The sequence below is a fragment of the Phascolarctos cinereus genome, unplaced genomic scaffold (assembly GCF_003287225.1).
Source record: "Phascolarctos cinereus isolate Bilbo 61053 unplaced genomic scaffold, phaCin_HiC Scaffold_4;HRSCAF=312, whole genome shotgun sequence".
Classification (NCBI taxonomy): Eukaryota; Metazoa; Chordata; class Mammalia; order Diprotodontia; family Phascolarctidae; genus Phascolarctos; species Phascolarctos cinereus.
Window position 1 is genome coordinate 729,002,618 of NW_027555847.1, and position 25,013 is coordinate 729,027,630.

General features: G+C 44.9%; 1 protein-coding gene across 1 annotated transcript; it reads right to left on the minus strand.

Annotated features, from left to right (window-relative positions):
* Window positions 1-1,076: 1,076 nt before the first annotated feature.
* LOC110201739 (uncharacterized) lies at window positions 1,077-23,880 on the minus strand. The gene is given in 5 exon segments (XM_020977590.2): window positions 1,077-7,601; window positions 7,603-9,350; window positions 22,129-22,224; window positions 22,506-22,632; window positions 23,217-23,880. Coding segments are annotated over 5 exon segments (2,604 nt in total). The 5' UTR covers window positions 23,334-23,880; the 3' UTR covers window positions 1,077-7,085.
* Window positions 23,881-25,013: the final 1,133 nt, after the last annotated feature.

Here is a 25,013-nt window from a genome sequence, read left to right on the forward strand (position 1 = left end):
GATGGGAGATGCGTTTTTGTAAAACAACTACAAAAACAAGCCGGTAAAGCAGCATCTGTTTCATGGAATCATTTTTTTGGTCATCAACAATCACAATGGGTTCTTATGTTAATAATATATTATTTCAGTTCATTATGAAATGGCAAAGATGTGGTCCATTGTTGAATATCACTGGTGAATGACTGCATGTTCCCACACAGTACCTGAGTCACGCATGCCTTAAATATTTCAAACTTCCTTTAAGATGGTTTTATGTTCTACTGATCCTCTGTATAGCAGCCAAAGCTCTCTAAAAGGATGAGTTGTGTGGTATCGCTATCATGCCACTAAAGAAATAAAAGCAAAAACCAACACTACACAATAACTTACATATTCAAGTGAGATTTACTGAAGAATTTAGCACAGGCTGCTGGGCACCAAAATGATGATGATTGCTGAACTGCAACTCCTTTCAAGAATGCCCTAGAGTCAATGACATTCTAGCTCTGTCTTTCCTATCTTTCAACAGTGAGCTTTGGCAACAATGCTTCTTCAGCAGTGATACAGGAGCCTGATTTACTCTCTCTTCTGGAGAAAAGGCTTCATTTCCCATCTTCCGAAGGCAAGTTCTCACCTTTGAGTTTGGCCTCGAAGACTTGGAGACCACCCACTGACCAGGATACATGTAGCTGAGCCTATGGCCAGTCTTTTCTGAAATGAGTGATTTTTAAGGCAACTCAACATGCCCAGCAGTCTTAGACACATACAGCTATTATCTGGGTGGAAGGTGCGTCTTGGGTAACTTTTCATAATTCCCTTAAAGATGAGACACACCTTGAGACATAGATGTTGTTATCTCAGGTTGGGAAGCATGTCCTCAGAGAGCAGATGTTAATAATTATCCTGAGATTGAGTACAGAAAAAGCTACTGCTATTTTTATGTGTGCAGGGGAGAAACAGGGGAATGGGAAGGGGAACATCTCAGCACCAATAAGGCTTCTAGCAAGTTACAAAAGAAGAAAAATACCTATTGCATTAATAATAGGCTGGCTAAGAGGTTACAAGTGGTTAGGAACTTCTTCAAAGAAAACTCAACATGCAAATGTTTATATTTTTATTTTTATTTCTATTTAGTTCATTACACTAATACAAGTGTTTTTTCCTACTTAACAAGTGAATCTCTCAAACTGAGGCATTGCCTGAGTCAATTCCAGGATACAGTAATAAATGTATCCATTCTTATAAAGGGGTCAATCCATCACTTAGACTTATTTCTACAGGCAGAAATTCAGATGTCAGTGTCACAAGAAATGGGGAAGTGGGCTATAGTAGTCCCACGAGGAACTACTTAAGAAAAAAGGCCACCACAGTTATTTTGTTTTAGTCTTCTTTAGCTTTAGGTAAACTTTTTTGATGTCTTCTTGTTATGTGCAATTTTTTTTAGCCTTAACCTGTGATTTCATCACTGTACAGAACTTCCTCCAAAGATACAGATCAGTAGTTAAACAAAAACCTTAGTGATACAGTTGCCTGTGACACTCAGACCAAGTGACTTTCCCATGATCATACAGAAAAATATATCATCAGAAGCAAGATTTGAACTGAAGGCTTCAAATTCCTAGGGTAGCCTTCTATTCATTATTCTATGCCACCTGTCATGGATTTACCTTCTTTAAATTTCTTTGATGAGTGTACATGTCAAATGTCTTGTTCACTCCCAGCTTCTTCAGAAAGAAATTCCAATCCCCCTTTTTTTTTTTTTGCTTAAAATTGACCTTTTTTCACTGATAGTCAAACTCAACTTTGCATGATGTTATTTTGGGGCTCAAACTAATCTGCTTTGCTTTTCAGATGATCAATTTCATTTTTTTCCCCCATTTCTTGTGAACAGGGAATGGTCTTATGGAACTTAGATTGCTTTTCTTTGAAAATGTAAAATGCTTCTTCTGGATGATTTCTATAATATTTGTTTAATGTTGAAGTTCTGAAGCTTGACTTGCACATTTCTGGGGCAGCTAAACTTCAGATTTCTCTTTTAGCAACCTATGGATGCTACTGATTTGTGCCTTACCCTCTATTTTTAGGGGTTTGGGGCAGTTTTCATCTTTGATTTACTGAAGGATGATTTTTAGGAATTTTATCATGATTTTATGAAAGACTTACAATTCTCAGATTATCGTTCGGCATTTTGTCTTCTTCCAGAGAAGTCAGTTATTCTTACAAGAAGACTTACTTTGTTCTGGAATCCTTCCATTGTTGTGCTTTCCAGTTCCAGATCTGTGGTTCAGTTTTTCAGAGAATCAGCAGTTCTGGAGGAATTCTCCAAATGCTTTGTTACCTATTCCTTGGTGTCTTTTTGGATATCTTTCAGATTTCTGCATTAATTTCCATCCTTATTAACTCTTTCAATTTTTAAAAAAAATTGCCCTTCTAAAACTATTTCAGAGGTCCTTTCCCTTGTTCTCATATTTTGAGGGACTTTGTACTAGTTGTACTACCTTTCTCCTCATTTACAATCTTCAAATTATTTTATTTTACTGCACAATAGTTACTCCCTGTATTATAGTCTCTTTGGGGTTACTGAATCATTTTTATTATTGTCTTTCTGCTACTTATGCTAATGATTTCCCCCTACACAGTGTTATATCTGGTTGTTCTTTAGTTCTGCCACATGGTGGAAGAGAGCTGAGCTTAGACAATATTACATTCAGCCATTTGCTTGAAGTCTTAAAATTAGACTTTTGAGAGAGCTAATTTTTTAAAGTGGTTGCGATAGAACCTCAATTGCAAGGTGTTCAGATGTTGGGTGTGAAGATATGAAAAAAGTAGAAAGACAAGAATTTTCAATTTTTTTTTTCAACGAAAGGGAGAAAGGACAGTACTGGATGGAAGGTCAGGAATAGTCTTTTTCCCTTAACACTGGGGAGACTTCAGTATGTACATAGGTAAGAAAGGGCCAGTGGGAGGGATAGGTGAGGGCTGCATGAGAAAGGGTTACTGGAGTAAAGTCCTAGAATATGCAGATGGGGATGGGATCAAGGGAACAAGAAAAATAATTTGCTTCAGCAAGAAGCAGATCACTTTTCTTCTGTGAATGGAAGGAAGGAGTAAAAAGTGGTTAATGAAGCTGAAAACTTGTGAGATAGGGCCCTGTTAGAGACCCTTAACTTACTGAGAATACATTGGCAAAAATCAGCAGCTACAAATATGTGAAATAGGAATGGCAGACGGCTAGGAATTTGAGGATAAAGGATGGTAAGAAGTTAGGGGTTTCCCTCAAATATAGGGTTTCCTACTGGTTTGCATTCATTGTCAAAGTGACAGGGATTAGGGAGAAATGTAATGAGTTCTGCCTTGGGCATTTGATTTTTAAGTTGTCTTCTCAACATCCAGTTCAAGATGTCTGAAAGGCAGTTGGAGATGTGATACTGGAGATTAGCAGAGTTTTGGGCAGGATAGGTAGAGTCATCAGCATACAGCTAGTAATTAAATCCATGGAGGTTATGAGATTACCAAGTTGATTGAAGTAGATTGAGAAGAGACACTAGGACAGAAACCTGTGGGACACCTACGGTGACCTGCAAAAGTATCCAGCAAAGGAGACTGAGAAGCATTCAGGGAGGTAGAAAAACCAGGAGATGAGAATATCCAGGAGACGGTGATTAACACTGTAAAAGGCTGCACAGTGTCAAGGAGAATGAAGATAGATAAAAGGTTTTGGGATTTGGCAACTAAGAGATGACTGATAGATTTGCAGAGTAATTCCAATGGAATGATGAGGTTGGAAGATGGATTGTAAAGGGTTAAGAATTGAATACGAGAGAAAGTGGAGGCACCACTTTTATTGTAGACCAAGGAATTCTGCCACAAAGGGCAGAGACGACAGCTGAAGATGGTTAGTGATACTTAAAAGGAATGGAAGGATGAACGGAGGGCTTTTTGAACATGGACATGTCTAAAAGCAGTAGGGAAGGAAACAACCCTAAGATGGTCATTTCCTAAAGAAAATCCCCTATCTCTTGTTGGGTCTCCCCATGCCTTTCTTTTCCTTCTCCATACCCACAGCCTACTGGGTGTTCCCAGCTCCTCCCTGGGTCCATCGCTAGGGCTTGAACCTATGCTAATAGAAAAGGGGCTGGGGAAAGCCTTGAGTGAATCTCACTGAAGGTACTAGGAACAAAGCAAGGTGATGAATCATCACCTAGCCCAGGGACCAGGCAACCCCCATAACACACACATTTAGCATTCCCTGGTAGCCTCAGAGTCAATGTCACAAAGAATTGGGCTAAGCCTTGAGATTAGAATAATGCCTTGCAGGTAGAAGGCACTTAATAATATTCATTAAATTGAATTGATATCAACAGGGGAGCCTGCCAGCAGTACTGTGAAGACAATCTGGGGTCCTTTCCTCAGCATTTTTAACCTTATTCTGAAAACCTGGTATTATAGTGACTATTCAAATTAAACATTACATTTTCAATGGAAAACAATTTTTATTCTACACTGTATCAACAAAATACTCAATATAAGAATGACTGTTCACACGTGAAACTTAGTTTATTTTTTAAACATCTTGATGTTTACCACAGAGCATCTCAAAAGTTCTCTTTGCTTCTGCACATTTGCCTGGGTGGTGCTATTATTTACATAGTTGTTGGCAGTGTGTGCATTGCTATTCAGATTCTGTTTCCTTCTCACTAACTTCCCTTTATGAAAGGCTTCCCACACAATTCTGTGTTCTTCATAGCATCACTGTCACAGTCATGTACTAATTTGCCCAGCTGATTCCCTAATCTTTGGACATATGGGTTGTTTCCAGGTTTTTATTCTCATGAATTGTGTTTCAAAGAATAATTTTATAGCAGCAGGTATCTTCCCACCTCACCACCCCCCATCACAAATATCCTCAAGGTTGACTGTCTTCATAGACAAGTCACTGGGCCAAAGAGGTATGGATGGTTTTATAGCTCATGCCAAATAGCTTTGCAGAAAACACCCACCCCCAGCTTACCAGGCAATGGAACTGTGTGCTTATTACTCTGGCTACACCATTATTGGAATTTATCACTTTAAATGACCTAGTTAGTTTGGTGGATGATAGATGGCATTTTATATCTCTAATTGCTTTATTCTGAGGATCTGATTGAGATTGAATCATTTTTCATGTGGTCATTTACAGTGACAGGTGGTCTTTTCTTTCAGGAGACATTTGTTCACCAAGCCCCTAGCATCTCCCTCACAGGGTTGTCATGAAGATCAAATAAGATAATATTTGTAAAATGCTTAGGACAATGTCTGGCACTTAGTAGGGCACTATATAAATACTATCGATTATTATCATACCCTACAGGAGGAATCCAACCTTTGTCAGAAACCTCTAGAGAGGGGCGTAGTGTAATCATAGGTCTTCAGAACTGGAAGGAACCGCAGAGATATCTGTCCAACCAATACCCCAAAATAATCCCTTTCATCATGTACTTGAAAGGTGGTCATCTAGTCTCTGCTTGGAGACTTTTAATGAAGGGAAGACCACTAATTCCCAAAGCAATCCATTCTACCTATAGATTATTCTAATTGTAAGTTCTTCCTTATATCCGCCCTACATCTGATTCTTTACATCTTCATTCCAACCTCTGGAACCAAACAAAATAAACTGAATGCCTCTTCCACATGACAGCCTTTCACATGCTTGAGGACAGGTATCATGTCATTCTTCAATATTCTTCAAATTAAACACCCTCAGTTCCTTCAACTAGTTCTCGTAAGACATAGACTAAAAGTCATTCAACTAGCTCTCAAAGACTCAAAAGTCATTCATCATCTTGGTTCCTTTTTTCTGGACACTCCATTTATCAATGTCCTTCCTAAACTGTGGTGCCCAAAATTAAACACAATACTCCAGATGTGGATGGACCATGGCAGAGGACAGAGGGACTGAATTTCTGAATCTTTTGTCTCTCTTAATACAGTCTGAGGTTACATTATCCCGACTTGGAGTCAGGACACTCACAGGCTGTTTGCTCGTGGGGAAATGGCTTAATTCCTCAGTGCAACAGTTTCTCCAGCTCTAAGATGGAAGCAACAATACTTGCATTACCGACTTGTAGGATGAGTGCTTGGCAGTTTAGATGTATTATTATTACTATTGACCAAGAGAATGGTATCACAAAGAAAATGATGCAGGAAGTATACAGAAGAAAAGGACAGATAACTATGTCAAATAGTCCACAGAGGTAAAGGAGGATTTGGATTGAACAAAAAGGCTGTTGTATTTACTCATCAAATCATCAGTGACTTGTCAAAGCTATTTCAGTAAAGGAGTTGGGCCAGAAAATGGATTGCATGGCATTGAGATAGTGAGTGATAAAGAATTGGAGGCAGAACAGCTGTGTGACAATGGGCAGTTCACTGAACCTTTCAAAGCCTCCATGGTCTCATCTGTAAAATACAGATAACAAGGCACTGATTTCACAATGTTGATCAAAGAATTGCTTTGCAATAGAACAAACACTCTATAATCTTTAAAACACTACAAATGTCAGTTATTATTATTATTGTCAACTTTTTAAATGAGTTTGGCAATGAAAGGGAGAAAACAGGTGAGATAATAGCATGACTGGGGACACAATAAATTGGGAATACCTGACTATGTTTTGTAGTCAGCTAGGAAACAGCCAATGTATGGGTTTGAGATACATGTCAGAGAACAGTAGGCTGCTGGAAGACAACCATGGAGTGAGCAGGAGGCAATCTGTCAAAGGCACAGGCAAAGGAACGGCTTTAATAAAGAGTAGGCAGATCTTTTCGGTGACACTAGCAAGGAAGAAAGAATAGTTGGCAAGTCTAAGAGCTATTGAGAAATGGAATTAAAGAAGCAAATTCCAATAAGACTGCCACGATATTCTCAGCAAACTAGGAGCAGAAATTATGTTATAAGTGTGGGGAGTTGGAAGAAGGAGGGAGCTGGAGACTGAGAGGGGAAGGATCAGATGCAGCCACTGGGGGAAATTAAACAAGGATTTAATCAATCTATAAGATTTCCCTGTACTTCGAGTTATCCAATTTCCCACAAAGTGTGTAATCTAACCAATATCCTTCACACTTTGTTATATTCCTAAAGCTTTGCCTTCATAAGGCTTCTCTTCAGTGTGAATCCTGTAATGCTGAGTAAGGTGCTTGCTTAGGCTAAAGGCCTTCCCACATTCCTCACATGCATATGGTTTTTCCCCACTATGTATTCTCTGATGTTCAGCCAGTCCTGTGCTCAATCGGAAGGCCTTTCCACAGTCATTACATTTATAAGGTTTCTCTCCAGTATGAATCCTCAGATGTTCAGAAAGTCCTGTGCTTCTGCTAAAGGCCTTTCCACATTCATTACATTCATAAGGTTTTTCACCAGTATGAACTGTTTGATGTTGAGTAAGGTGAGCTCTCTGTCGAAAGGGTTTCCCACATTCATTACATTCATAAGGTTTCTCTCCAGTGTGAATTCGCTGGTGTCGATTAAGTTGTGTGCTCAGGGTGAAGGACTTCCCACATTCAATGCATTCATATGGTTTCTCTCCAGTATGATTTCTCTGATGTTCAGTAAGTCCAATGCTTAGGCGGAAGGCCTTCCCACACTTCATTACATTTATATGGTTTCTCTCCAGTATGAATTCTCTGATGTTCAGCCAGTCCTGTGCTACGGCGGAATGCCTTCCCACATTCACTACATTCATAAGGCTTCTCTCCAGTATGAATTGTCTGATGTCGAGTAAGTTCTGTGCTCCGTCGAAAGGCTTTCCCACATTCATTGCATTCATAAGGCTTTTCTCCTGTGTGTATTATTTGATGCCGAGTAAGTTGTGAGCTTTGACGGAAGGTCTTCCCACATTCACTACATTCATAAGGTTTCTCTCCAGTATGGATTATTTGATGTTGAGTAAGCTGTGAGCTTTGGCGGAAGGTCTTCCCACACTCATTACATTCATAAGGTTTCTCTCCAGTGTGGATTACCTGATGTCGAGTAAGCTGTGAGTTCTGTCGGAAGGCTTTCCCACACTCATTACACTCATAAGCTCTCTCACCAGTATGAACTGATTGATGCTGAGTAAGTCCTGCACTCTGGCGAAAGGTTTTCCCACATTCGTTACATTTATATGGTTTCTCACCAGTATGAATTCTCTGATGTACTGCAAGTCGTGTGCTCAGGCTAAAGGCTTTCCCACATTCATTGCATTCATAAGGCTTCTCTCCAGTATGAACTGTCTGATGTTGAGTAAGCCCTGCACTCTGGTGGAAGCCCTTTCCACACTCATTACATACGTAAGGTTTCTCTCCAGTATGGATTGTCTGATGTCGGTTCAGCTGTGAGCTCTGGCGGAAGGTTTTCCCACACTGATTACATTCATAAGGTTTCTCACCAGTGTGAATTCTTTGATGTTCTGTGAGCTGTGAGCTTCGCCGGAAGGCCTTCTCACATTCATTACACTGATAAGGTTTCTCTCCAGTGTGAATTCTCTTATGTACAGTAAGTTGTGTGCTCCAGTGGAAGGCCTTCCCACATTCATGACATTCATAAGCTTTCTCTCCACTGTGAATTCTCTGATGCTGAATAAGTACTGTGCTCTGATGGAAGGCCTTTCCACATTCATTGCATTTATAAGGCTTCTCTCCGGTGTGAATTCTCTGATGTTGAATAAGCTGTGAGTTCCAGTGGAAGGCTTTCCCACATTCATTACATTCATAAAGTTTCTCTCCAGTATGAATTCTCTGATGTTGAATGAGCTGTGAGCTCTGGCTGAAAGCCTTCCTGCATTCATTACATTCATAAGGCTTCTCCCCAGTATGAATTCTCTGATGAATTCTAAGTTGTATACTCTGGCAGAAGGCCTTCCCACATTCATTACATTCATAAGGTTTCTCTGCAGCATGGATTCTTTGATATTCAACCAAGTCTGAATTATAACTGGAAGGTTTCTCACATTCATTATACTTAGGAAAAATCTTCTTTGAATAAGGTCTATTACGTTTTCTTAGGTCTGAATATATCCTAAAGCTCTTTCTGTGTCTATCATGTTTACAGAGATGCTTTCCTAAGGATACTCTCTGATGTGGAAAAAGGACTGAATCCAAACTGAAGCTTCTTCCACATGTATTAGATTCTTGGCCTCTCACTTTACTGAGAGTTTTCCTTTGGGTGATTTTTAATCGTCCAGAATATTTCTCCTCATTGTCCTGCTGTCTTTCTAATACGACATCACACTTCCAAGTTTCTCCCAACTGAGAGACATAGGAAATGTCATTTTTGATTCTTTCTTGGGATGACTCTTCGATAGAAAGGCCTTGTTTTGTAGTTATCTCCTGGGTTCCATTGCTTGTCTTCTGATCTGAAAGAAATTAAAAACATAAATTCCCATGCTCCCAAAGTTGTACATGTAGTTTTTTCCTTCACCAAGAAAAACTGAGGCACCTAGACAAGTCAGTGGCTTGAGTTCTGGAGCTGTAGTTAGGAAGACCTGATTTCAAGTCCAGTGTCAGCCACGTGACTCTAGCTATGTGACTCTCAGTCACTTAGCCTCTGTTTGCCTCAGTTTTCTCATCTGTGAAATGGTCATAATGACAGCACCCACCTCCAGGGTTGTGGTGAGGATAAAATGAGATAGCTGCAAAGGACTTTATAAACTTTAAGGTGCTATATAAATAGTGGCAATCATCAAATCATCATTATAAAACTGTCAAACTTTAAACTGCAGAACCAATAATAATTCAACCTGATATTTGTAATATTGCTGTGAAGAAAGCAATTCCCAGCCTTTAAGGCTTACACATGTGAGTCAGTACAATCGTGTCATTTTATAACTACGTACTGCTCCTGGTGTTCTTCCTGCTCACAGCAGCTTTTCACACAGAAGCTTACTGTAGCCTTTTGTGAGGCAGCGAGGTGCTCTTTCTGTTACCCCACAGTCCTTCTCTACCACGTGAATATACTGGTTTTGAATAGTTCTAAATGGCCAGACCAGAGGAAATCAAAGGAAACTCCAAAGAGGGCCAGTATCGGTTCAATATAATAATTATATAATATGAAGCAAAATAATGTAAAGAATTAATTCTTTTGAGGTTTGGTTCCTATGAAAAATAGCTAAAGAACTCTCTTCCACAAATTGGAAACACTTAGGAAAAGGCTGCAGTGACTTGCACTGAATGTGGGTTTCTGCTTCTCTGCAATGGCCAAGTGATAATTATCTAGGCATGTTTAGATAGAGAACAAGAGGAAAGACAGAGTTTGGGGAGAGCATATTTCAAGGGTTCAGAGAGGAGATAAGTCAGATCCCGGTGGGGAATTCAGCCCAAAACGCTCAATGAAATTCTCAGAAAACAAAGAAACGCTTCTGATACAAAGGCAGCAAAGTGGTGAGAGCACTTCAGACCCTACAGGTGACTCAGGAACGTCACGTCATCGCTACGTGCCTCAGTCTCCTTCTCTGTAGAATGAGGGGATGAAACTTGACAGCTCTAAGCTCCCTGCCAGTTCTAAATCTGGTACCACGTGAAAAAGGAACTTTGTCCAAACAGACCCATGGATGCACAGAGCAGCCGGGGACCCTCAGGGAAGAGTAGAAGACAGGCACGGAAGACAGATGCAAGGAGAATGGGAAGGGAATAAGCACTTATCTATCACCTCACCACATGCCAGGCATCGTACTAAACGCTTTACAAACACAGTTTGATCCTCTCAACAGCCCCCCAAGAGAGGTGCTGCTGTGACTCCCCTTTACAGTTGAGGCAGACAGTGGTTAAGCGACTGAACACAGATTTGGTGCTCTGACCACTGTGCTTTTGTTGTTCAGTCATCTCAGTTGCGTCTGACTCTTTACGACTGCATCTAGTATTTTCCTGGCAAAGATACTGCAGTAGTTTGCTATTTCCTTCTTCAGGTCAGTTTTTACAGATGAGGCAGAGTTAAGTGACTTACCCAGGGTCACACAGCTAGTAAGTGTCTCAGGCTGATCTGAACTCAAGAAGGTGAGTCTTCCTGAATTGAGGCCCAGCACTCTATGCACTCTGGTGCCACCTAGATGCCCACATCCACCATGCTACCCAGGTGTAGATAAAATACAAAAACATCATAATGTCCTGAAAGAGTGATGTTAGGATTGTTAAAGTCTGGAATGAGCCGAGGCTGGTGAAGAAAGCTAAACTTACAAAAAGGAGAAGGTTTTTTGCATTAGGAGGTAAAAGAGGAGGCTCAACGCATGAATTACAGACTTCTCAGAGATGAAAGAGATTGCAGCCATCATACTGCCCAACCCAAACCTGAAAATAAATCCCCTCTTTAAGCAGCCTGGGCAATCAATCACTCAGTTATTGCTCTACGACTCCCGATGAAGTGGGACTCACTGTGCTGCCTCCACAGGCAGCCAATTCCACTTTGGAACCTGACCATAAGGGCTCTTCCCCAAGATCAAGCCTCAGAGCCTTCCTAAGCCCCAGTGGCTCCCGATCATGCCCGACTTCAAGCGGAACAAACTGACCTCTTCTCTACAAAGCAGCCTTTAGATCACTGAAAAGTTCTCATCTTTCCCAAGTCTTTTTTTCTCTGGGCTGAGGCATCCCTAGCTCCTTTACTTGGTCTCCCTATTGCATGGCCTTGCCATGCTCTTCCTCATACCATGGGTCCTCCACTGGACAGTCTCCATTGCATCATAACCCTTGCTGAAGCTCATTGCCCAGAATTAAACATAATATTCCAGATATGGCATGACAAAGGCAGACTACAGTTGGAGCATTACCTCTGCATCTCCAGAAGCTATGCCTCTTACAGGTCACGTGAGATTTCTTGTCTGCCATACAAGTGTTCATTCACATTGAGCATGCAGTTGACCAAAATCCGTAGATCTTTCTCAAAGTACTATCAACTCTCATCTCGTACAGCTTGTACTTGCAAAGTTAAATTCTTGGCCCCAAGTATAAGACTTTAAGATTTAGCCCTTTTAAATTTCATTTTATTAGATTCAGCCCAATATCTGTCAAGACCTCTTCCTATCATTCAGTGTGTTAACTATCTTTCTTAGCTTTGGGTTATATGGAAATTTAATAAACTAGCTATCTGCCTTTATCCAAGTCACTGATAATAACTGTCAAACAGCCAGGGCCCAGCACAGATCTTGGGGGGCTACACCAGAAGCTTTCCTCTAACCTGACCTTGAAGCTTCAATGAGTACTTTGAGTCCAGTCACTAAGCCAGTCCTGAATCCCATCTAAATGTGCTATCATCTGACCCTCCAGGTCATCTCACGAGAGGAGTATGACACACTGCATCCACTGCTTGGCTAAAATGTCAATGAACCAAATCTGCAGCATTCCCTCCACCATCGGGTCAGTAACCCTGTCAAAAAGTGAATGTGTGGAGAACAAGAGAGAGTATGCTCTTCATCAAGCCAGGTTGGCTTTTTGTGACCACCTCTTTCCTTCAAAAAAAATTTCTGAATTTAAGTACAAAAAGACAAAAAGGAAACATTTCTACATACACAGGCCAACACAAAATGAAGATTCAAGATGGAACCATGAATTGCCATTTCATACTGTATACTTAAAAAACAACCTATGTAATAAATACCAAACACATTGTTTTCAAAGCTACCCTGCTTTTCTGCGCCCCCTTCTGAGTTTTCTTTTGTTCTCTGCTATGCATGTTTTATTTTTTTCTCCCTCCCTCCCCACACTAGAGAAGGTCACCATTAGACACAGATATATATATGTGTGTGTGTGTGTGTGTGTGTGTGTGTGTGTGTGTGTGTGTGTGTGTATAAAGCCATATTATATATACTTCTATTTATCAATTCTTTCTCTGGAGGTGGATAGCATTTCCCTTCACAGTTCTTTTGTAGTTGATTTGAGTATTTATAATATTCAAAATAACATAAATAAGTTGTTCACAGTTATTCTTTGAACAATATTGCTATTACTGTATACAACATTCCTTAGTCCTGTTTCATTATTTCATGCAAGTCTTTCCATGTCTTTCTAAAATTAACCAGCACATCATTTTTTTTACATTCATTTTAAATCTATTTTCATATTAGTCATATTGTAAAGAAGAATTAGAACCAATGGGAAAACCATGAGAAAGAAGAAACAAAAAGAGAAAGCAAATAATATGCTTCAACCTGCATTCAGACTCTATAGTTCTTTCTCTGGATGTGGATGGCATTTTCCATCATGAGTCTTTTGGAACTGTCTTAGATCCTTGCATTGCTGAAATAAGCCAAGTCTATGAAAGTTAGTCATGCACATTGTGGCTGTTACTGTGTACAATATTCTCCTGGTTCTGCTCACTTCACTGAGCATCAGATCAGATATGTCTTTCCCGGTTTTTCTGAAGTCCGGCTGCTCATCATTTCTTATAGCACAATAGTATTCCATTACATTCACATACCACAACTTGTTCAGCCATTCCCCAATTGATGGGCATTCCCTCAATTTCAATTCTTTGCCACCACAAAAAGAGCTACCATAAATATTTTTGTATATGCAGATCCTTTTCCCATATTTATGATCTCTTTGGGATACAGACCTAGAAGTGGTATCAGCACATCATTTCTTATAGCATAGTAGCGTTCCATCACAATCATATATCACAACTGGTTTAGCCATTCCCCATTGATGGGCATTCCCTCAATTTCTAGTTCTTTGTCAACACAAAGAAAGCTGCTTTAAATATTTTAGAACATAGTGTTTTCTTTTTCCTTTTTCCCTGATCACCTTGGGAAGCAGACCTACTAGTGGTACTTCTGGGTCAAAGGGTATATACACAGTTTTATAACTCTCTGGGCATAATTCCAGGTTGCTCTCCAAAATGGTTGGGTCAGTTCATGGTTTCACCAACAGTGTATTAATGTCCCAATTTTTCTACATCCCCTCAAACATTTGTCATTTTCCACTTCTATCATTTTAGCCAATCTGATAGGTTTGAAATATCTCAAAGTTGTTTTAATTTACATTTCTCTAATCAATAATGATTTAGAGCATTTTTACATGACTATATATAACTTTGATTTCTTTATCCAAAAACTGCCTGTTCATATCCTTTGACCATTTCTCATTTGTGGAAAGACTCATATTATTATAAATTTGACAAAGTTCTCTATATAGTTGAGAAATGAGATCTTTATCTAGGAAACTGTCTATAAAATCCCCCCCTCCATTTTCTGCATTCTTTCTAATCTTGACCACATTTATTTGTAAAAAACCTTTTTAACTTAACTGATCAAAATTACCCACTTCACACCTCACAATTTTCTTTATTGTATTTATTTGTAAAGTCTTCTCTTATCCATAAGTCTGCTAGGTAATATGTTCCATGTCCTTCTAATTTTCTGATGTTATTTCCCTTTATATCTAGGTTGTGTATCCATTTTGACCATATCTTGGTAAGTGGTGTAAGATACTGGTCAATGGCAGACTGCTTTCCAGTTTTCCCAACAATTTTTCACCAAATAATAAATTCTCATCCCAAAAGCTTAAATCTTTACATTTGTCAAACACAAGGCTACTACAATTATTTAGTACTATGTATTGTATATCTATTTTATGCCACTGATCTAACTTTGCATTTCTTAGACAGTACCATGTAGCCTTATCATCTAGTTTAAGACCTGGTACTACCACATCTACTCTCTCACAGCTCTGTTGGCTGGTCTCTATCTTCCTTTGAAGAACAGCTCTGTTGAGTTATGTAAATGGTAGTTGCCACATACACATACAGGGAGCTCAATGGTCAGAGAAGGGAGTTCTGGTCTGCGAAATCACTATTAAGAACTAGAATTTACACAGTGCCCTAACATTGGCATCGCACTTTACAAACATCACACTTGATCCTCACAATTCTGGGAGAACGGTGCTGTTATTTCCAAGGAAACTGAAGCAGTGAAAGGCTGTGACTTGCCCAGGGTCAAAGAGCCAGCACGTGTCTGAGGCTGTATTTGAACTCAGGTCTTCCTGCCTCCAGGTCAGGGCTGTGACACCCAGCTTCCTCCGTGAGTGAAGCCACGGAGCAGTCCACTGACAGGCCCTTTTCAGCAGCAACAGTCATTTAATCAAGTCAAGAAGCATTCCTAATGGTAGTACTCATTTCATTCCAGTTATCAAAGCCAAGGGATGGGAGGAGGAAGGGAGGGAATGTTTACAGCAGCAGGGTGGGAAGTGGCGCAGTGAAAAGTGAGTGGTGCAGTCCCGAGGAGCGCTAGGCTTTTCCTGGGTCGGGGGGACTTCTGGAGGGGATGGGGCAGAAAATGAGGGCAGCAGCCGCTTTGCTTTTGTCTTGGTACTCTCAGTACCTATTAAATGACTCAGTGTGTATTAAATAGGTACCACATAGCTTTTGATTTTACCTATTTTGTTCCTTTTGAAAAAAGCTATTCCCATTGGGGTAAGGAAGCAGGTCAGTCAATGCCATATCGGCCGTGGGAAGTCAGGTGACTTGCTCATATCTCAGACAGGACCCTGTTCTAGCCATGGATTTCAACATTATCTACTGATCTCAAATTTGCCTCCTTGCATTAGGAACTCATCTGCTTTTGTCAAGAGACATTGCCCTTTCATCAACTGACCTCTGAGGCCACAGATTTTGTCGCTGGGGGTGTTGTGGGCTCCACAGGAAAGTCAGGAAGTGGCTGTCAGACCGATGATTCTGAGGAGGGATGGCCTTCATCTAGACCATGTCCTATCACACGACTTGGAAAGACAAGAGGGCTCCTTGATGTCAGGTCAACAGAGGGCGCTGCAGGGTCACTCTTCTCTTCTCCAACCATCCAGGGTGACCTCCCACTTGAGGCACGGGCATGTACACACCAGCAGGCCTCAGAGTACAACGTGCTAAATTTCCCTGAGCCATCCAATGCGTCACTTCAGTTACAGAGGTCTCAAGGAGATGGCTTCCTCACAGAAGTGAGCATGGCCTTCTCTAATCTTTTTCTTGTTTCCTCCTTGGAGCACTTCTCTTGTGATTTCCAGGCAAACTTCCTCTCCTTAAGAATATGAAGAGGCCCACCAGCTTTCGGTACAAACCTCCCACAGTGGGCCGCAGTCCTGGGAGAAGTAAGAGTTCAAGTCCTGTGGGCGTTCTCGGGAGATCTCTTGGCCAGCCCTCTGCCTGGCTCTAAGATGGGATCAGGTCTTCCCAGAAGCAGTGAGAGCTCCTAGCAGATATCACCCTCAGAAAACCAGAGGACACTGTCCTCGGAGAGGCAGAAAGTCTGGAAATACTCAACAACATTTTTAAGGATCACTAAACAATGAGTCGACCTTAAGATGAGCCAAGCAAGAATGAAAAAATTATTAATTAAAAGACATAAAGGGAAAATGCCAGAAATGTACTAGAATAACACAGAGTAAGAACAAAAGCTAACCTAGGATTTTCTCAAGTACAATATAAATGGATAAAAACAGGCCAAAGGATTCAAAGAAAGAAAACAAACTGCTCTCTGCCCCTCTCAGCGACCACCACAACAAAGGAGCATGAGACGAAACCAGTCCATCGACAAGTATTTATTCAACACCTGCCACATGCCAGGTCCTGTGCTACCAAGAAGCAGCGCACACCCCCAAGGAGCTGATGTTCTATGGAGGGAGACACCATGGACAGAGGAAAAGGCAAAACCAGCACAAGGGAAATTCTGCTGGGGGGGCGGAGGCACAAAAATTAGGTGGGGTGTGGAGAGATCAGGGAGGGCTTCATGTAGGAGAAAACAAGAGATCCTAAGAGGCAGAGAGGAGGAGGAGGAGGAGGAGCATTCCAGGCAGAGGGGACAGACTGCACATGATCAAAAGAAGAGCCCAGACGTTATCTGTGAAGAAACTATCAAGGAAAACCGCCTTGATGTTCTAGAACCAGAGGGTAAAATGGACATTGAAAGAATCCACCGATCACCTCCTGGAAGAGATCGCCAAAGGAAACTCCCAGGAATACTGTAGCCTAATTCCAGAGTTCCCAGGTCAAGGAGAAAGTACTGCAAGCCCCTGGAAAGACACAATTCAAGTAGTGTGGAAACACAGCAGGATAACACAAGCTTTAGCAGTTTCTACATTAAAGGGGGGGGGCTTGGAATATGACATTCTGGAGGGCAAAAGAGCTAGGATTACCACCAAGAATCACCCACCAGCAAAATCAAGTACAAACTAATGTCAACAGATTAGCACTCTTCTCTGAGCAGGAACAGTTTGTTGCTAACCTGGAGGGAAAGCTGAGCCAACACACAGCTGGGCGGAAAAGGAGTGGGCAGCTTCCAGAGATTTGGTGGACAGCACTGCATCTGCTCATCTGGGTCACAACACTTGCAAACATCAAGACTGGTTTGACAAACATGATGAGGAAATTCAGAAACTGCTAAATGAAAAATGAAAACTCCACAGAGTTTACCAGCAGGATAGTTCATCTGCCTCTACAGAAGTTTAACTCTATCAAAAGTATAAGGAAAGCTTAGAGAGATGCAGGACTCTTGGCTCAGTAAGAAGGCAGATGGCATTTAGTTTTATGCTGATAATAATAATCCAAAATGCTCTTATGATGCCCCAAAGGCTATTCATGGGCCAAGGACCTCAGGCGCATCTCCACTGCTCAGTGCTGATGGAGCCATGTCGATTAGTGATAAGGACACGATCCTGGAGAGATGGGCTGAACACTTCCATAGACCATCATCAATCAATGCTGAAGCCACTGACTGCATACCTTAGATTGAAGTCAATCCCTCCCTAGCTGAAGGTCCAACAAAAAAAGGGTCTGCATTCCATCAGGCTCCTCCCATGTAAAATGTCTGGTGCTGATTCTATTCCAAGGCAGGGGGTGCACTCTTCATACAAACCTGCCGGAAATGTTCTGGGCTACATGGCAAGAGGGATTTATCTCCCAGGAGTTCAAGGGTATCTTCATTATTCACCTGTACAAAGGAAAGGGAAATACATTGTCCTGTGACAATCTGGCATGATTCTTGCCAGGGTCCTCCTTAACAGGCTGATCCTTTGCCAGTGTGGCTTCAGAAAGGGCCAAGAACAGCCAATATGGTGTTTGCTGCCCAACAACTCCCAGAGAAATGCCAGAAGCAGTACAGAGTCTATATACAAAATTGTGGATCTGACCAAGACCTTTAATTCTGTCAATCATGAGGGGTTGTGGAAGATCATGGCAAGATTGGGCTGCCTGGAGAAGTTAATCAGCATTGCAGGTCAGTGCCATGACGGCGTGTTTGCACTGGTTCTCGATAATGGACGATGCTCTCGTGCTTTCCCAGTCACCAACGGAGAGAAGCAGGGCTGTGTGCGTGCGTTCAGGATGCGTAGAGAGAAGACGGACCACGCTCTGAGGAGGAGGCACTGCTAGTGCGGGCTCACTGATAAAGTGCTCATGAGGGAGGCGGGACTTAGCTGGATCTTGAGGGAAGGGAAGGGGCATCTCGGCTTCAGAGGCTGCACTGAGTGCACAATCATCTGCAAACAAAAAGTCACGCACCAACTCTCCCTCCACTTTGGTCTTTGCTTGGAGCCTTTTCAAGTTAGATAACATACTAGCGTGGCGTAGCTGACCATGATGCCATTTTTGTCCTCACTGAAAGTGTTCAATGACATTGCTGACAACATCGTGCTAACACCATGGGAGCATGCGGGGAGATGCCGTGGTCTCTCTCGTCAGACTGAGGGCGCCCTCAGAGCAGGGGCTGGTCCACGGTCCTCAGCACAGTGCTTGGCACAGCAGGTCTTAATAAGTGCCTCTTGAAAGGACTCCTTCAACCAAAAGAAGGTCTAGGAGAACTGAGGGGCAGTCTGGCAGAAAACAGGAGGAAACCAGCCTGAGATGCTGTGTAACCTCGAGGCAGCCAGATGGGCCTAGAATCAGGATGACCTGGGTTCAAATCTGGCCTCAGATGCTTCCTAGCTGTGTGACTTTGGGCGAGTCACTTACCCACTGTCTGCCTCAGCTTCCTCATATGTAAAATGAAGACATTAACAGCACTTACCCAGCAGGTTTGTTGTGAGGGTCTGTGTAGAACACCGTGAACACCCCGAAAGTTCTATGTAAATGGGAGCTATCATTATTATTACAACACACTGAGACATGATGAGACGGTCGATCTAAATTCTGAAGGTGACATCATAAAAATACTAAAGATAAACAAGCAGAAAGAGCTTTCACAACTATAATTAGTCGTCACCAAGCAACAGACAGATGAGGATCACAAAACACAAAACAAAAGGCCTTTGGAAATGATGAATGCTGGAGAGGATGTGGGAAATTGGAACACTGATGCATTGCTGGTAGAGCTGTGAAGTGATCCAGCCATTCTGGAGAGCAACTTGGAGCTATGCCCAAAGGCCTATGAAGTTGTGCATACCCTTTGACCCAGCAATAGCACTTCTAGGTCTGTATCCCAAAGAGATCCTACAAATGGGAAAAGGACCCACACGTACAAAAATATTCGTAGCAGCTCTTTTTGTGGTGGCAAAGAATTGGAAACAGAGAGGATGCCCATCAACTGGGGGATGGCTGAACAAGTTGTGCTGTATGAATGTAATGGAATACTACTGTTCTGTAAAAAATGACGAGCAGGATGCTCTCAGAAAAACCTGGGAAGGCTTGCATGAACACAGAGTGAAGTGAGCAGAACGCTATACACAGTTAAGAGCTACATCGTGGGATGACTGACTCTGATAGACTTGGCTCTTCTCAGTGATACAAGGATCTAAGACAACTCCAAAAGTCTCATGATGGAAAATGCTATCCACACACAGAGAAAGAACCATGGGGTCTGAATGCAGATCGAAGCAGACTATTTTCTCTTTTTTTTGTTTTTTCTTTCTCATGATTTTCCCCTTTTGTTCTGATTCTTCTTTCACAACATGACTAATGTGGAAATGTTTAATATGATTGTACATGTATAGTTTATGTCAGACTGCATGCTATCTTGGGGAGGGGGAGGAGAGGGAGGGAGAAAAAATTTGGAATTCAAAATTTTATAAAATTGAATGTTGAAAACTTAAAAAAATTCTTTGACAAAAATTCTTCAAATAAATAAGTTCTGATTTTGACACTCAGGACCTAAAATAAATAAATAAATAAATGAATAAATGACTATAGTTGTTTTTTTTAAAAAGGCTTTTGCACAAAGACAATGTTGCTAGAAATAATGACAAATGGGAAAAATATTTCCTTCACGTACCTCTGATAAGCATCTATTATTCAAGATATATAAGTAAATGACAAAAATTTACAAGACCACGATCCACTTGGCAAATAAATGTCCGAAGGACATGAACAAATGTTTTTGAAAAGAACTGTCAGTCTTACGAAAGACTGTCCCGCATCACTATTAAGAACAGTGAAAACTCCAAGGTTTCACAACACGATCAAACACGGGATGGGAAGGGCCAGTGACGAAGGGCCCTTGGGAAGGCCGGCCCATGCTAACATTGGCAAAGCTGTGAAACGATCCCATAATTCTGAAAAAACGCAGGGCAATTACATGAGAAAAGTTACTATCGCTGACCCAGCAACGCCATTCCCCACAGGAGGCCCATACCCCAAGGTGGTCAAAGAAAAAGGTCCCTCTCTAACAAAATATGCTGAACTGCATGAACCTGAAAACCCAGGGCATGCCCAGCCATAGGAGCACCACCCTGGGCCACAATGGAAAAGGGCCCCAGTGACAGAGCCAGCAGGCACCACCACATGACAAAATCGGATCTTCAAAGAGCCAGACAAAGCACACTGTCATCAGGAAAACCAAGAAGGCAAGACCGGCAGAAAACAGGACAGGCACTGCCCACAGACCCCCGTCTTGTGTCAAGGTCCGACCACGGTGGACGCGGCCCCAATACGGGGGCTCATCCAGAGCGGGCAGGGCTGGCCTGTGAAGGCTACACCTCACTTTAGGGACACACAAAGTAATGACACCCCAGAACCCATACATAGAATGGGTGTGAGAATGGTGGATACCTGCCTCCCCACAGGAGCTGATGGACGGATGCGTGGTGTTCAAAGAGACAGAGAAAGGCTGGTGTGATCTGCATGCTGGTGCAGAGAGCACAGAAGCTGCGCACAGGAGGACAGTAACGCTGACCCACAGGGACTAAGCGGCCTCCCCTGCCCAGCCCCCTGCATCAGGGGATGAGAAGTGCTGGAGAGACAAAGGAAGACAAGGGCCCTGCCCTCAAGGAGCTTACCATGGACAAACAAATGTGTACAGACAAGCTCTAGGCAGGACAAACAGGAGATCCGCAGCAAAGAGAAGGCCCAGTATTAGGAGAGGCCAGGGAAGGCTTCCTGAACGAGGGGGATCTTAGGTGGGACTTAGAGGAAGCCTGGTGGAAGAGGGAGGGTGTTCCAGGCAGGGGACAGTCAGGGAGAATGCAGGAGCCGAGACGTGGAGGGGTTTGGGGTCACCGGATGGAAGTGCATGGCTGAGGGGACACGAGGAGGGGGCTGGGTTAGGAAGGGCTCAGGACGCCAAACAGAGCACTGTGTATTTGCTCCTGGAGGCCACAGGGAGCCCCTGGAGTTTACGGAGGAGGGGAGTGGCATGATCAGACTTGTGCTTCAGGAAAATCCCTTTGGAGGATGGACTGGAGGGGGAGAGACCAAGGCAGGCAGACCCCCAGCAGCCACTGCAGTAGTCCAGGCCTGAGGGATGAGGGTCTGCACCAGGGGATGGCAGCATGGGAGGAGAGCAGGAAGCGTATGGGAGAGTTTTACAAGTCAACAAAAGACAAAGAGCAAAAAAGGATGTAGAAGCACAAAAGACATTTTCTTAAAATTCACGTATGCATTCAAAACAACAACAGTGAAAGACAGTGAGCCAGGAGGCAGCTGGGCCCAGAGAAAGGGCCATCCCCCACTGGACCTGGAAGGACAAGGAAACAGGTCTTATGGAAAGAGCAAGAGGCTAAGGAGGGAAGGAAGGAGGGATGGAGGGAGAGAGGAGGAGGGAGGGAGGGAGGGAGAGAAAGAAGGAGGAGGAAGGGAGGAGAGAGGGAAAAAGAGAGGAGCAGACACCTACTAGGAGCCCGCCACCCACTCGCCAGCCTGGGCTGCTCTGAGGAGAGCCCCCTGGACCCACTGACAGACTGACCGCCTTGACTGGGACTCCAGGGGCTCGCGCCTCTGCTGGTCTAACTCACCTGCACAAAGGCCTTTCCGGACTTTTCCTTCTACCCTCCACGGTCCTTCTCCTCGCTCCAGCTGACCAATCACATCTGGGCTGGACGCTGCCAGGCCTGCTCAGTGGAAACAAGCATGTGCTGGGGGCAGGGAGCAGTAGAGCAGTCAGCCCCAGCCCTTTCCGAAATGGCCCAGGGGTCTCAGGGCTTCCAAGGGCCCTCAGCACGTGCTCTCAGGAGGCCGTCCGCTCCCTGCTAAGGCTCAGGCCCCCGTGAAGTCTTCAGCTTCTGCACCAGGACTTCTGGGACAGCGAATGTGAGACAAAGGGCAGGGGCAAGGGTAACACCTGGAGCCTGGCCTCTGCCACCCCTCAGGCCTCCCGGGGCAGCCTCCTTACCCAGGCACACCAGGTTCCTGTAGTTCTCCAGCATCACGCTCCTGTACAATTCCTTCTGGGCAGGGGCCAGCCGGCCCCACTCCTCCACCGTAAAGTCCACGGCCACGTCGCTGAACGTCACCTGCTCCTGAAAGACCACACCCCGGCGCTCTCAGCGGCAGCTCTGATCCTCCGGGAGACCAGAGCCTCCTTTGCCCTGTGGGGGCGGGCGCCCCTGCCCGGCCCCTACGGGCCATTCTTCTCATCTGCACAGCCGTCCCTGCCCTGCCTTAACACTGACTGAGCCGGGCCCTGCACTGGGGCTGGGGCGTCAGAGACGACACCAGGAGACCACCTGTCCTCGAGGAGCCCCACTGTGCCCTGTGTGTGCATGCAAACACATGCAGGGCCAAGCACAGTAGCTTCAGGAGAGGCAACACCAGGAGCAGTGTGTGCGTGTGTGCGTGTGTGTGTGTGTGTGTGCGTGTAGAAACAGGAAGAGGCTCATCTAGGGGTGTCTGAGCTAAGCCCTGAGGGAAACACAGGGCCACGAGGCAGAGGCGAGGAAGGGATGTACTCTGGGTACTGGGGCTTCTTGGCATACCTCCCTGCGCAGCCAGCTCAGTACTGAGCCTGGGCTGGAGAAGAGAGGGGGCATCTCCCTGGGGCACTTGGGTTCAAATGCTCCCAGCCTCAGCCTCCTCCTCTGAGGCTCCACAGGGGGCTTCTCACCTGGGGGGACCCGGGAGCCATTCCCTCCTCTTCCTCCTCCTTCTCCTCCAGGGTGCCAGGAGAGGGCCAGGGTGCGCAGCTTGGGCTGAGGCTGGATGGAGACCGCAGGCTGTGCATTCACTCCTTCCTTCATTCATTTCTTCATTCTGCAGCAGGCCTGGGAGACACAAAAGAAGACCAGCCTACCCTTAACCAGTCAATCAACAAACGTGTTGGTAGTGTCTGGCAGCCCAGGTGGAGTGGGTACCTCCACATACCGGGAGAGCCTGCCTGGTATTTGGGGCCCAGAGCCCCCCCAGCTCCCTGCATCTTCTGCACGGAGGGGGTAGCCCCCTGTACCTCTTCTGCATCGCCAGTGCTGGCACACAGTAGGCGCTCAATCAGTGCTGACCAGCTGGTGTGCAGAAGCTGGCTCAGAGGGGCTGCCCCAGAGCTGGTGGAGGGACTTTATCCACCAGGACGTCTCTAAGCTGAGCCCAGAAGGAAGAGGAGGCTTTAGGATGGGGGTGCTGGGGAGGGGGGGGCCTGCAGCAGCCCCGCCTTCGGGACAGAGGGGAGATGCTGCGACCTGCCTGCGGAGCCTTGAATGCCTAGCTAGGGGAGGTGGAGGCTAAGGCACTGGGGAGCCACAGGGAGCACGTGAGCAGGGCAGTGACCACCTCCATGGGGCGGGGGGCGGGACAAATTGACCATCCCCTGGAGGAGGCGCCACTGATTGGCTACCAGGCCACGCCCCTGGGGACTGACCAATGGGCGCGCCCGCTGGCGGAGGGGGCGGGCCCAGGGCAGATCACGCACGCGCGGCTCTACCTTCACCTGCGCCTCCCTCCCTCCCCGGAAGCTGCTGAGGCAGGCCCGCCGCGGCTCGGCTCCCCTCCGCCCGGCCCAGAGCCCCGGCCCTGACCCCTCACTCACCCGGGTCCCGGGACGCGGGACTCGGTCCCGGGGGCGGCGGCTGCAGCAGAGCCCAGGAGGCCACAGTCACCAAAGACTCGCCGCCGGAAGCGGAAGTAATGTGTGTTCGAGGCTCACCCACCCTCACAAGATGAGGCGTTAGCTGCGCAAGATCTTATGGGAAATGTAGTTCGGGCAGTGAGGCGAGCCGCTTGGAGTAGGCGAAGAGGAGGGGGCGGTTGGGGGTGGAGCGAGGACTCCGCGCAGGCGCGAGCGACCAGGGATGGGGGCGCCTGCCGAGGCTTTTTAGCTGGGCGCAGCGAAGCGGGGCGGGTCCCCGAGTCCTGCTTCCGTCCTTTGTCCCTAGGGCACGTCTCCCACGAAGTGAGGGAGGTTTCCTGCTCCCTTCAGAGCATGATAAAGCCCCTGTTGTATGTGCCTCCCCACGAAGCTCATTGGGCAAGGATGTCGCGTTCAACATTGTAAGAGCTAACAGTGCTTCCAGGTGGCCCAGAGATGGGTGTTCAGCCTGGTCGGCTTCATTTCCCTTAATCTTCCGTAGCCCCTCCAGAGTGGCATGGGGCAGGGAAGGGATGAAGGCCATTTTGCATGCCTCTGTTTCCTGGGTAACTGGCCAAAAAAGCAGCATTCTGCCCGCAGCCCGGCGCTGGTGCCGCCCCTTAGGAGGCTGGCGAGCCTCGGCACTCGTCTAATATTGTGCAGGGCGGCCGTCCCCATGCCGCGGGATTGGAAACACGCGCTCATCGGACGCCCGGTGTGGGCTGGCTGCCGCACCAAGCGCTTGACAAATAGCATCTCCTGGATCCTCACAGTAACCCTAAAAAGGCACGGGCCGTCCAGGGCGTGGACCGTCCCTGCCCCACCGTGGTTTGCATCGTGAGC